General features: G+C 46.1%; 1 protein-coding gene across 3 annotated transcripts in view; it reads left to right on the plus strand.

Moving 5' to 3' along the window:
* The window catches only part of Wasf3 (WAS protein family member 3), a 140930-nt gene extending 133405 nt beyond the window's left edge, over positions 1-7525 (plus strand). For all 3 annotated transcript variants that reach the window (XM_023715105.1, XM_012514725.2, XM_004631043.2), the window contains 2 exons: positions 619-986; positions 4553-7525. In XM_023715105.1, coding sequence (XP_023570873.1) covers positions 619-986; positions 4553-4710 — 526 coding nt within the window. In that variant the 3' untranslated portion in view covers positions 4711-7525. The remainder of the gene's footprint in view (positions 1-618; positions 987-4552) is intronic.
* The last annotated feature ends 7111 nt before the right edge of the window (positions 7526-14636 follow it).

A 14636-nucleotide genomic window follows, 5' to 3' on the forward strand; every position in this document is an offset into this window, starting at 1 on the left:
CTCTCTCTCTCTCTCTCTCTCTCTCTCTCTCTCTCTCTCTCTCTCTGTCTCTCTTTCTTTCTGTGTTTAGTACAGGGTCTTACTGCACAGATCAGACTCTTAGTGATCCTCCTGTTTTCACCCTCCCAAGCACTGGGATTACAGGCATGCGCCACAACGCCCAGTTTTAATCTCCGTCTCAGCATTCCCTGGGGTTGGGGCTGGCAGGTGCTTGGGGGATTGAACCCCAGTCTCTGTGTCTGCCTAAGCAGGTGCTTTAATCCACTGAACTATCTGATCAGCCCAAGCCTCACCCCTTTGAGACACCCAGGATACAAGATCATTGCTGCTGCTTTCTGTGCCCTGGGGCCAACTGTAATTTGTTAGTGTTCCACAGGAAATGGCTTGAGTTTTTGAGTGGTCTTTCTTGATGCATTTGAACAGACATTACATCCCATCATAAGGAATAATGTAAGTCTGTGAAAGTGACTGCCTACAGAGTGAATATATGTGGTGGATTTAGTCCAGCTTGCAGCATCCATTGTGTTCAGGGGACTTCTCCATTAGGCATATTAGGACTTAAGGATGTGACTGTGTCTTTCTGCTTTGGTGACTTTGTATGTTTCATCTGTTTATTAGGATGCTTCCAACACAGATAATTGAATATTACAACCCTTCAGGACCGCCACCTCCTCCACCTCCACCCATGATTCCTTCAGCACAAACTGCTTTTGTCAGCCCTCTCCAGATTCCCACGCAGCCCTCCTTTCCTGCATCTTCAGGCTCTGTGTACTCAGCTCCTCCTCACCCACCCTCTGCTGGGCTCCTGGTCACAGCGCCACCTCCCCCAGGCCCACCACCTCCCCCACCAGGCCCTCCTGGACCTGGTTCTTCTCTTTCATCTTCCCCAATGCATGGACCCCCTGTTGCTGAGATAAAACGTCCAGAGCCTGCACAGCCACCCATAAGTGATGCTCGAAGTGACCTCCTGGCTGCCATTCGGATGGGTGAGTGGACACCTCAGCTACATAGCTTTCCTTTTATATAAAGAGATTTCTTTGGGTCTCCAGCCAGCTATAATCTTGGTAACTTCAGTGATGCCTCTCTACATTAATTATTTTTGGAGTACACATAAAAGAGCCTTTTTAAAAACATATGTGTTCCATTTTAGATGTAAGTTAAACACATTGTGATGAGGAATTGATAATTCAGAAATTGAATTCAAAAATAGAATTTAAGAAATCTTTACTTAAAATAGTAGAAGTGATCAGCTGATCCATAGGTTCTTATCTGTATTCTATTACAAGGATATAAACATAAATAGCAGAAAATAAGTTCATATCAATGACTTAATTTTTTAAAAAATCTAAGATATCTTTTCACCATTTATTTAACACCACAGTGTTTTTGTCAAACAAAAGTGCTACCTCAGGTCGCAAAACAGAAGGATGGAGCATGTTGTTGGATAGAATTGAGTGGGAAGCTGTCTTAGTTACATTTTCTTGTTGCTGATACAAATTCCCAACACTAGAGTTAAAGGAGAAAAGGCTCATGGAGCTCACAGTCTATAGAAGTTTCAGTCTATAATTGGCTGGCTCCAACACATGGTGGCAGGATAGAGGGGTGTCACAAAGGAGAAACAGTTTATGGTGGGCAGAAGGTACAAAACAAGCAAGGGATGACTTTTCCTTTGAGGACCCACCCATCAGGCCTGAGGTCAGGGACATGTACTGTCCAAAGACCTCAGGGTTTTCTGTGTATCTCAGATGTCATTGATGCAGTTCGATTTCATCAAGCAATACGTCTCAGAGGTATAAAAGCTTAGAGATTTCAACTTTGCAGTTAACATAGGGCAGTGTTAGACTTGGCATTTTTATACCTTTGGTCCTGTTCATTGCAAGTTAACACATAATTAGGAACTATCTTGAGGGATGTCTGACACACATAACCTGAGCCACATGCTACGTGCAGACTGCCTTTGTTCCAAAAACTGTGGAGGTCATAAAACACAAAGGCTAAAGAACTGTCTGCATCAGAGGAGGGTAGCAGAACATGATTGTATTAGTCAGCTTGCCCGTTGCTGAATGCAATACCTGGCACTTCCAGCTTAAGGAGGGAAGCTTTAATTTCACTCACTGTTTGAGGGGACTCAGTCTGGAGTCAGCTAGTTCCAGGGCAAGAACATTGTGGAGTTAGGGTCTGGTGCAGCATAGCTGCCTAGTTCATTGTGTCTGGGAACAGAGTAGGGGACAGTGTCCGAACCAGGTGAGGGACCAGTTGTGCCTTGATACTACACCCACATGACCCATCCAGATACAACAGGAGTATGGTCTGCAAATCTGCTCCATGTTTCTTAACCCAGTGAAGTTGGCATTTTAAGATTAAGGGTCACAGTACAAATCTTGTCATTTTTATATGCACAAGTCTTCTTAAACCATATTTAATCTCCAAGTAAAGACAATAGCAAGCTCATAATTTCTTTGAGCCAAAATATGTTAAATTTTTCACAATTTTATGCTTTGCCTCTCCCCCCGCCCCTACTATAAATTTGGCTCAAAGCCAGCAGTATCCATACCACAGCCTAAATGTTAGGCTCTCTTGGAATTTGTTTACCACCCTTAATCTTAGTCTCCTTCAGTCTCAGGACTTAGGAAAAGTGTAAACAAATTTTCTGTGAAAGCCTAACATACATGGCCTGTAGTCCAGCTGATAGTGGCTCCATGTTTCCATCTGGAACCTCCTGGGTCTGACTTTCACTATCCACATCTCCTGAATTCCCACTAGAATCACCCATCCGGCTCTGCATGTAGCACCGTAGGGCTTGTCTAACCCATAGCTCCACACCCTTCTAGACTCCTCCGACAAGCCAGTTCCAAAAGCTTCTGAACCATGTAGGCACAGCAGTTACCCCATTTATCTGGTACCAATTTTCTTTTATCAACCTTCTCATCACTGAGCCATAGTACCCAATACCCACAGTTTATAGGAAGAGAGATTGCAGTGATGATTGGCTGGCTCCAAGGCAGAGGCAGCATGGTAGAGCAAAGTTGCTAGTTCAGCACAGCTGATAGCAGGGAAGAGTACTGGAACAGAAGGGAAGGGACCAGACTCAGACCCTCAAGGCCATGCCTCTACGACACACCCAGAGCATGTATAGTCTACTAACCTGCTTGGCCTTTCTTGATCCTGTGAAGTTGACATAGGAGGATTAATGGTCACAATAATAATTAACACAACAGAGATACTTCATTGAATCCTGACCCAGGGAAATTTTTCTCCATTTGCAATTAGATTGGGTTTACAGTAAGTCCCTGACTTATGAACATTCGAGTTCACAGATATGAACAGACTTCACATTATGACCATTTGTACATGCAAGCAGATCTTGCATCACCACTGTTCTTCTTCTTGCTTCTGGACACCCTGGGCTCTGACAGCACCGTACCACTATATACTATCACACTATGCAGTAAGTGCACGGCAGCACCACTCTGATGCTGTTCTTTAGACACCTGAGCTGCTTCGAAGATCTGCTTGCAGATCTGCTTCACATCTTCGAAGATGTGAAGTCTGTTCATATCTGTGAACTCGAATGTTCATAAGTCAGGGACTTACTGTAAACCCAATCTAATTGCAGATGGAGAAAAATTTCCCTGGGTCAGGATTCAATGAAGTATCTCTGTTGTATTAATTATTATTGTGACCATTAATCCTCCTATGTCAACTTCACAGGATCAAGAAAGGCCAAGCAGGTTAGGTTTGGTTTTTCATTCTTCACATTGCATATTTTTGTTAAAGTTGAATAAGACTGGCTTCGTCAGACTTACGAACAAGCCTGACTTAGATTCTCCTGGAAGGAATCTCATTTGTAAGTTGGGGACTTACTGTACTCATAAAATTTGAAGAGTATTTGTAGGACTGATGTATTGGCATTGGATCTGTGCTGATTCTCTGATCTTGATTTTTTTTAAGGAAATTCACACTTGAGATGTTTGGTGGGGGGTGAAGGAACAGTATGTGCTGTGTATTTCAAACTGTGTAGAGATAAGTGATAGGAAAAACACTCATCAGGCATTATCGGTTCAGGAATCTGGGTACAGTTAAATGGGAAAGTTTTTCTATTGATCTTAGAGCTGTTCTATAAATCTGAGATTATTTCAAAAGAAAAAAAAGTTAAAAAGTGATGCACATTCCATCATCAAATGTCATTGTTACTAAATGGAATAGGCAGTTGTATTTTACACCCATTCCCAACAAAAGAGGCTCCTTGCAGTGACAGAAATTTTCTCATCAGAACATCCCATTCGGTAGCCCTCAGCACGTCGTTCCTATTTAAAGTGGCTGGTGGCTGACACGTGGGATGCTGTGACTCAAACTTTCTCTGATGGTGTGCATGGGCACTGCGGTTACAACCGGCTTTCTTACGGTGGACTCGCACATTCTTTTCTCCCCTCAGAGTTCTAAATGTTTATGTTCAGACTCAGCAGAAAAGTCTGTAGACTGGTTCATTTGGTTACCTTTTATTTGGGAGAAATAAAGGGACTTTATTCCTAACCCTACCTTGTGTCCTTAGGAATCCAGCTGAAAAAGGTGCAGGAGCAGCGTGAACAGGAAGCCAAGCGGGAGCCGGTGGGGAACGATGTGGCCACCATCCTGTCGCGGCGCATTGCTGTGGAGTACAGCGACTCGGATGATGACTCTGAGTGCGAGGAAAATGACTGGTCCGACTGAGCCGTGCAGGGCTGGGCAGGGGCCTCCGGGCCAAGGCTGGGCTCCGACTGGTCACAGACCCAGATAGTGGTGTTATAATCCTGTAGCTTAGCACCTTTTGTATTAATAATGTGATATTGCTTCTGCACATCCAAGAATTCTGGGTTTTTCAGTATTTACTGTGTAATACTTAAGTGCCACTGAACATAGCACATCATGCTGCACATGAGGAGGTATGCCGTAACTATTGCATTATCCTGAAAATAGCATCTTGCTTCCCTCTTGGCCATAAAAGTATTTACTTTACTCCTGTTGATCATTACGGTTCCGTAGACTTGCTGTGTGTTTGTGAAGCTGCCTGGTGTTAAGTGTTTGCAAGATTAATGTTGTCAGAATGATATCTTCTGACCAGTAAGTGATACTGTTCTACCTTTTGTTTTTTATTATCATGTGTTTTCAGAAGAAATTGGTTCTAGAGGGAAGGATTTAGCAAGTCAGGAGAATCAAATGTTCCTGCATTTAGTTTGTTGTCTTGGTAGCTGCTGAATGAATCTGAGTGCCTGGCCGAATCATTTCCTTGCCTTTGCACTCATCGAATGTGAAATTGGAAGGGCCGTCTTCAGGCAGGGTTCCTGGTGGACACTGAGTTCACTTTGTAAATGGGAGTTGGTGAGTTTTATGAGATTTCAGCAACTTCATAGTAATGTAAATGAGAACAAAGGCTGTTTCCTCTCAGGGTCATCAGTATGCCACTTATAATATTGGCCAGCCCTGATGGCTTGGGTAGCAGCCAGCCAGAACAGATGCAGGCTGTCTGGGGGCAGGAGCACCCGGCTGGACAGGGTGGCAGGCAGCACTGCCCATGGGTGAAGAGGGTCAGCTCCGCTTGATCCAAATTATAGAAGCTTAGGTTTAAATGAAAGATAAATTTCCTTTTCATGGTGCTGTGGCCAGACCAGGGGTCAGCCCTGTGAGCAGGGACTTCACCCCATCCTAGAAGCACATGGTTCTCTTCTCTTGTATTGGCACATTACATTTTAAGAAGTACCTCACCACATGACCTCGTTTTGACCCGTAGGTGAGCACCTTGCTTTCTCTTCTGGTTCCCTGTTCTTCTTGCCACATGGTGATCCTAGACTTGTTCAGGCAAACCAGGATCTCAAGAAGCACAGCTTCTGCTTTGTAATTCTAGCGAGAGGTAACTGCTTGTTCAGAGTACATAATCACCTGGGCTTGGATGGTAGATGGGGGTGGGTATGGAGAGCTACCTAGCCTGCAGTGTTTCTAGGTCATGCAGGTCTAGGAAGCTGCGTGGAGCTCCCACAAAACTGTGTTGCTTACAGAGAAGAGGTCAGCAGGACAGCAGGGAGAGTTCTAGGGAAACCAGCCAGCCACCCATGTCTCATCCCATGTGTTCTGCATGGACACTGGTTGACTTTGGTCACCTGTCATGGATGTCCTCCTGTGTGTGGGACTGCAGTCACTAGGTTTGAAACCCAAAAGCTCGATGGCTGCACTTCTTTCCAAGACCCCACCTGACCATGTTTGAGCTATCGCTGCTCCACCTGCTGCCACATGTCCCCCTGAGCACCTCACGCTGGAGCTGGTCACCACTGGACCTCTCTGGGATTTCCTTGAGTATTAGTCATTATTAGTACACTTACATTTCTCTCTCTCTTCCTTCCAGTGTGGAGGCCTGCTGTGTTGGCATTTTTCTTGGGACGCTGCCCATTTTCACTCTTATTTTGTCCCTAGTACAACAGCTGGCCTTTCCATCCCTTTCGTGTCGTAAATGCCCTGAGTCACTCCAGGGCTCCCTTGGCAGCAGTTCCCTATTTTATGTGGCCCTTTGTTCTAGGATGAAGGGAACACATTGAAGCTACTATCCATGTCAAGATTTCTTCTACTTATATCCTATTACAATAAAATTAGTGGCACTTTATCAATATTCATGAGCCAATATTAATGAGTCAATTATTAGTTGCCCTATAGTTTAATCAAGTTATATTTAATTTGATTTTATGACTAGTGAGAAAGCTTCTGCCCTGATGTTTTCTATAACCATTAATAGAATGGAAAATGACAAAAATACAAAGTAAATTATTTTTAGAGTATCTTTTCAACAAATTTGATTTAGCATAAAATTTTAAAGTCAGATCTGATGATATTGCATGACTGAAGTAAAGCGTCTGAATTTTCAGCTTTCATTTTCAAAAAGTATTTACCAAATAAAACAAATGGAGAAAATCATTCAGTGGCACATTTCACTTGTATGAATTTTAGACTTTAAATCATACTTATAACTTACTGCCAGTTTTATTGTTTCTTGTATGTATTTTAGTTGGCTGTCTCACCACTCTTCCTCACAGCGTAGACTCAGGCAGGGGGACGGAAGGACCCGAGTCCACGCGTTGCTTCCCAAGCATCACAGGGCTGAGCGGAAGGCAAATGATTGTGGATTCTTAGCCCCAGCTGTGAGGTGTGCTTGCTCATGTTTTACTAAGGATACTACTAGAAAATTAATGTTTTCATTTCAGTAAGTTTTTAGCAACATAAACATCTTTTATGAGCACCAAGTGTCTAGGTTGTAAAAGTTTATAATAATTTGCAACTGAAACACATGATACATTTTAATCCATTAAAGATTAGTGGGAATGTATCAACCAGAGTAGCAAGTAATTTTTGTTCTATGAAGCAGAGTATCTGTCATCTTGCAGTATTACCAATGCTGTTGTAAATTGAAAGTGGTATTAAAATATCCTGTCAAACAATTTTTATCTGTTTGTATATCTTACTATAGATTATGTACAAGTAACATCTAAATAAAATTACACTTTTAACCCTAAAAGGTTTTGCTTGTTGATAATAGTGTTGTATGCCTGACTCTCGTAGGGGAGAATTTGGGACTCGGATGAGGTATTTATTTAGCCCTTTTCTAATCAGAGTCCTCTTTTGTTGCCACTTAACTTTCTGTGCAATGTTTGTGTGCCGAAGAGCTGAGTCTGCTTTCTGTGGTGCCTCCTAGAAGCCCAGAGGCAGTGAGAAGGACCTCTCTAGTAGCAGGGACAGCGTTCTCAGGATAAGGAGCACCTTGGCCATATATTGTTTTGGTAACAGTAGTGGCTAATGCTTATATTTCACTTACTCCTGAAAGCAGTCTTACTTGTAAGTGAAAAGTCAGACCCGCCATGTGCGTGGCCCTCAGCAGCCCGCCTCCCAACACTGGTGCATGATGTTCCCAACACCTGCTTTCTGGGGACATGCTGGTGCCATAGCAGGAACCACTGGCAGCTCTGATCCCCAGATCTTGGGAGAAGAGGTGGGGTCTGACCTTTGCCTGTGGGCTGTATCCACTGATAGCAGGCACCAGTGGGCCTTTCCCTCTCTGAGTTGGAAGAAGTTAGCCTTAGTCTCTGCCCTCCATCTCCACAGGGTCCCTGCAGCCACAACTCAGGTGGGGATGCAAAGGCCAAGTCAGTGCTGTCTCGGCTGGGGACTTCTGTTGCCCCCTTCAGCACAGCACTCCTATCTTCCCTCCAGGACCCTATCTTCCCCACATCCCCACTTGTTCCCTGGTCTGTTCATGAGTCTCCTCGGTTGAGGCAGCTCCTGGCCGTAGCCATGGAGACTGGAGTCGTGATGAACAACAGTTGCTCAAATCCCTAATGCTGGCCTGGGCCAGGCAGCATAACAGGGCCAGGGCTTTCACAGAGTCTGACTCAGTGTCCCTGTAGTGCTCCCTGTGGTTCTGTTTTGGAAGGGCCCTCAGATCAGGCTCACCCATTTATTTTGTTAGCTGTAACTGGGGAAGAACAGTAAATGTCTTGAGTTGTCTGTCCTCTGCTAGGGCAAATGGCCAGCAGCTTACTGATATCTGGGGGCTTGACCTTGCTGTAATCCTTGCCTGTCCCACTCCCACCCACAGGATGCCATCGGAAGCTGGTGCTGCTAGGCAGGCTGAAGCTGCGGCTGCCTGCCTCATCTCTGCTGGCCTCATTCCTGGCCATGCTGAAAGAAAGCAGTCTGTGTGTGCTGAGGCCTTTGGAAGAGAAAAGGAGTGAAAGTAGGTTAGGACAAACACCTCCTTTGGGAACCTGGCAGGCAGGAAGTGGGGCTTCCTGGGTACAGCTCTTCCATGGATATGAACTAAAGAGCACAAGCAGGAAGGGGCTTGTGGGAGGAGGACACCTGCCCTCTGTCCAGCGGCTCCTTCATGAGGGAGGTCAGAGGCCAATGTTAGCACATTGTACTCTGCCCCAAATCAGCACCCTAGAGGGACAGTGACATAAACCGGGCACTGCACCTCAGGGCTTGGAGACCAGCTCAGCCCCTTGGTTGACACTGCAACCAAACTGTGACCACAGTTGTCTCCCACCTGGATGAAGGACTCTGGCCACGCAGTGTTTGGGCTGTGAGTGGTGATATCTGAGCAGAGTGGGGGCTGCCCTACAGCTGTCCCCCGCCTGGCTTCTCATGGCTTCCACTTTTGTCCACAGGAGACACAAACCCTTCCAATGAGATGTTTATAGGCAAGAACACAGAGGCGAGTATCACGTGTTGCCCCCTGGCTGCGTGTGCCCTGCAGGCTGTGCCAGAGCTCAGCCTCCTGGGAGCTGGGACTGTGCGGTCCTGGCAGAGGTGATCAGCAGAGCCATCATGGACTCCGGGAGGGGTGGAACTCTTAAGCCCAAGAGGAATCGCCTCACTTGATGTCCAGCTGCAAGGCTGGCCCCTGACCCCAAATTCAGTCCAAAGCCAGCTGTTACATTTCCGAGCTGTGGCATTCCTCGTTAGTCTACCAACCTCTACCTCTGCCCCTTCAAGTTTCAGCCTAATCTCAGAGGCTAAAGCGAATATCCCAGGCAGAGTATGACAGGTGGGCAGATGCCGGCACCTTCCTGAGCTTCAGCTTCCTTAGCTGGGCACAGGGTACGCATGCGTGGAATTGCAGCGCTTTTGGAGGCTGAGGTAGGACTCCAAATCCGAGCCAAGCATGAGCTGAACGATTTATAGCCTGTCTCAAAAGTTAAAGAGGGGTTGGGGATGTAGGTCAGTGTGAAGGCCCTGGGTGCAATTACCAGAAAATGGTAATATGGTAGTAAGACAGCCAGCAAGAAACATAAAGGGGGGGAAAAAAAGAAAAAGAAAAGGAAGAAAAGAAAAGAAAAGAAAGAGAAAGAAAGAAAAAAGGAATGTGAAGTGAAAGTGTTCTGTGAACACAGGCAGCGAGGCCTGGTCCCAGGGTGAGGCTCTTTGGACAGGTGTCCCGAGGGAGGCCTGAAGTGATGGCTGGGAGAGAGTGAGGTCCAGAGCAGGACTGGGCTGGCTGGGGAGCTGGGACGAGCCCTGGAGGAGGAGTCAGGCCAGCTGCCGGGGAGGGGGCAGCTACCTGGCCAAGGCTGCAGGCCACCCTGCACCCCACAGCCTGCAGCAGCACCCAACTCAGGACTCTTCCAGGGCTGTAGGTAGTGCAGTCCCGGAGTTAAATCTAAAGCTGTTTGAAATAAATCAGACACCAGTTTAGGTATCTCATGGTTACTCTTATATGGAAAACTCAAAATGTAAATGGAGAGCAAAATGAGATGATTAAGACAGAGGAGAGATCCTCCAAATAAGAAGAGGAGGGAGGAGGGAAGGAAAAGGGATGAAAACAAAAAACAAAACAAAACAAAAAAAACTCAGTAGAATAAGTGCTTCCCTGGCAAGCTCAAAGGCCTGAATTCAATTCCCCAGTAAACTGGGAACAGAGCCTCTGCAAATGGGAAGGGGCAGAGAGGGATCGGAGGGGGAGGGGACGAAAAAGAATTACCACGCGTTCTGTACAGAGGCCAGCTCCCCAGCAGAAATGTGATCAGTCCTGCAAACACGCACTGATTAAACAAACCTGAATGTGACCTTGAAAAATAAAACAAACCAAAAAATTCTTCGGAAATCTGTTTTCGCATTCGCCTCACGCAGCTGCCCTGGCCCCTGTCACCCTGAGTTCTGGCACCTGGCTCCCCGGGGAGCCCCAGAACTGTGAAAAGCAAAACGCAAATCTGCTGCTTCCGCCTTCTCGCTAGCAGCCCATCAAAGGCCCCCCGGTTGCGTTGCAGCTACTCGGGACAGAGGAGTGAGGGAGGCCCTGGGAGCCTCCCTCGGGCCCTGGAGCACAAGACCCGAGGGCGGAGCAGCCCCTCCCGGGAGCTTCCCTGCGCGTCCGCGGGGTCACATCGCCCTCCGGTGGCCAGATAGCGAAGTGCGGTCGCAGACAAGCAGCGGCGCTGCTGTGGATTCCTTCCTTCCCTTCGTCCTTCCCTCCTCATTACCCCAGTCTGCATTTCTCCTGCATTGGTTTGTTTGTTTGTTTGTTTGTTTGTTTGTTTGTTTGTTTGTTTGTTTTGGAACCAGGGATTGAACTCAGGCCCTTGCGCTTGCCAGGCAAGTGCTTATTCTACTGAGCTGTCTCCCCAGCCTCTCCTGCATTGTTATTGGAAGTGAATTGTGACAACTTCTCTGCACAAATATTGAACAAACTTCTATCAGAATTAAAGCTTGCGTACCCAAGACCACGCAGTCCCTTCTAGAAATATCCGAGGCTGGTTGGGAGATTTTTCAAAAGTGGAGACTTAACTTTCTCTTTCTGAATCTTGACACTTCTTACCCAACCCAAAGGTGGACTCAGCTTCCTTCGACACTGCCTCTCTTCCTGGCCACCTTCTCAGGAGAGGCAGGCCTGCAGGGTCTGGCTGCCTCCTCTGGAGTCCATTTCTAGAGTCAGCCGCCACGGGGAGAGGTGACCCAGGCCAAGCAGAAGGGCCCCATGCAAGAGTCTCCCTCGGCTAAGGCCTCCATGGTCAGCCAGCAGCCAGCGGGCCTGTGAGGAAGACAGGGTCCATCCAGGGGGAGGCCCCAGCTCCACCTGCTGCCGGCCGCAGGGGCTCCCTCATTTTCTGAGGTCTACCTGCTGCAATCGCAGCCTTGGGAGCAATGGTCACCACTTTAGGTTCCTGTTATATGGCTTTATTGAGTGTGACACACACGTAGTTCAGATGTATTTGCATGGGAACACGACCCCATACTCACATCACTGTTTGAAACAGCAAAAGAGAGAAAGCATTCTACTCCTTTCGCAATAGGAGACGCATTGAAGTATAATTTCTACACAATAGTATTCTTGCAAACTGCAAAAAGAATGCAGACGTGGTGACCTACATGACCTCCAAGGCACACTATTGAAGTGGAAAAAAGAGAGTGTGTGTGACACTCATTAGACTTTTTAAAAACAAGAAAAGTTATAGGCGTCTGTCACTAATGCCAGGGATAAATTCTAGGAAGTGTGTCATGAGGTGGTTTTGGTGCATGCACACCACAGAGTGTACTTGCACACAGCTGGAAGGTGGCAGCCTGACACGTGACAGCCAGGACATGTGATGGTCAGCACACGGTGCATGTGGCCACTGCCTCATGACAGCATTAGGTGATTTTCAGTAAACAGCTTTGTAAGTTAGGGGTGTGTTCTACAATAATCATTAAAACTGTAGGTTAATAAATATATAAACCAGCAGCATAATCATTTATTATCGAGTACTATGTCCTCTATATACTTGAATGTGATGTGTTTTTATACCGCTACAACTCAGCAGGTGTGTTGACACCCATATCGCCCAAACACGAGGGGTGTGTTATACGACATCACTAGGTGATAGGGACTGTTCTGCTCCCTTGTGGTACAGGTCCCCCTCTTACATATGCAGCCCATCATTGACTGACATGTCATTACAGGGCACATGGTGTACCTCCTGGGAGGACACGCAGCATCTCAAAGTACAGGGAAGAAGGAAGTCTTGCTTAAAAGTCTTTTTAATACCTTTAATCCTGTGAAGGGGTACCCATCTCAAAAGTTTCCTGATTATCTTAAAATGTAAAAGGTCTCTTTGATGTGATAAGAAAGGTAACAGAGATGATAGAGGTCGTGTCTGGTCACAATCATAAAATATATCCCAATGCCCTACTAGTTGATAGGGTTGTTTTGTTTTGTTTTTCAGGTGCATGGCACAGCAGAGAAAAAAGCAGAAGGGAAAGGGAAAGGAGCTTTATTATCTTTGAGGACACAGAGAGAATCTGGGGACAATCAGGAATTCTCTGGAGTTGAACAAAGGCTTTTATGGCCTTTGGCCAGGTGTGGGGTTTGAAGGGGATGTTTAGATAAACCTGAGGGTGCTGGTTGGAGGTCTTCCTGAGGCAGCGGGAAGGGTGGAAGGAAACTGCACCCTGGACTGAGTTGAAGAAGTGGGAAGGTGGTCTTGGGAAAGGTGGGCTTTTGTTTTAAGGGCTTTAGCCATATTAGATGACCACCATAATGATTCAGCAATTTATACTAGGGCCAAGAACCTATCACTAGAGAGGCACAACAATGAAGCACAGGGCTTTAATATCCAGGGTTCTCCAAATATCAGAGGCAAAGGAGATGCGTGTGTGTGTGTGTGTGTGTGTGTGTGTGTGTGTGTGAGAGAGAGAGAGAGAGAGAGAGAGAGAGAGAGAGAGAGAAGAGCTTTAGGAGGCCTTGAGTTATATAGCTATGGAGGCAGAGAAGCCTCATGTCCTGCCATGTACAAGCTGGAAAGCCAGGAAGGCCAACAGTATAATTCCAGCCCAAGGGCAGAGGATGAGATAAGATCTGTGTCTCAGTGCATGCAGGCAGGCAGGAAGCAAAAGCCTCACATTCCTCCTTTCCTTCAGGCCTTCAGCAAATGGGATGTGTCCACGCTCATAGGGAAGGGTCATCTGCCTTCCTGGGCCCAGCAGCCCTAACTGGTGCTCTTACAGACGACGCAGCTGGAAAGTCTTTCGGCTGCGTGCACTTGTAGGCATCACATGACAGACAGTAAGTGGGTCTGCTTGGTCTCCTCAAAGCCAGGAAAGTCTTCGTGTGTCCCCACCCCCATGGGCTCATCTAGGTTTACATTTTCCCTACAAATCCCACCTCCAAAACCTGTTAACACTTGGATTTGGGATTAAGTTTCCAACACATTAAATTTAGGGGGCCACACTGAAACCACAGCCTGTGGGCACCCAGTGGTCCAGTGAGGCTGACACCGAACCAAACACAGTGGTACAGAGTGAAGATTCTGGGATGACAGCACTGAGCTCAAATCCTGGCTTTGTTCTGCAATAGTCGAGTTACTCACGTGGCCAGATTTCATTTTCTCATCCCCTGAGGGATGCTGGTGTTACTCCCAAAGGCCATTTCGCCTTGGGTAGCCAGCTGCTAGTCTATTTTTTTTTTTAAATAGATATGTGTCTATTTCATCTTCTATTTTTAATGTTTTTATGGGAATCTCCTCTTTCATTGACTAGTTTTACTTACAGGCTTGTCTATATGAGGGATTTTTTTTTTTTTTTTCGAAGAGGCAGATCTTTAATTGCATTGTCTTTATTTTGTATGTCATTCAGCCTGCTTCGTGTTTTTCGGTCCTCATCGTGGGGTTTTGTTTGCTTGGGCCACCCCTATTCTTTTTTGCAGCTGAATGATTTAGAACGTAATTCATTTGTTATTTTCCTTGACTGCATTTGAACGTGTAATTTTACCTGCGCATGTTGCTTTAGCTCTATCTTATAAATTTTGACATGTAGCACTTGCATAATGATTATATTAAAATATTTAATGACTTCCCTTACTTTTGCTTAATCTGAAGATTATTTAGTTCACATATTTCTTTAGTTTTCTGACACATGGGATTATAGAAATTGATCCTTCTTAACATTTTGTGTAAAATAACGACCTTCATGATGGTCATCGCTTGGGATGTGCTGAGCCTTCCTTCGTGGCCTCGGCTGTAGGCCAGAGCTGTAACCTGCAGAAGCAGGTTCCGGCTGCATCTGAAGGCAGAGCACACTTTCCCAGTACCCACCCGATCAAGCTGATGAGACAAGAATAAAGCTTTTTATACCTGTGGTTATTATTT

This window comes from Octodon degus, unplaced genomic scaffold, assembly GCF_000260255.1.
Source record: "Octodon degus isolate 3935 unplaced genomic scaffold, OctDeg1.0 scaffold00038, whole genome shotgun sequence".
Lineage (NCBI taxonomy): Eukaryota > Metazoa > Chordata > Mammalia > Rodentia > Octodontidae > Octodon > Octodon degus.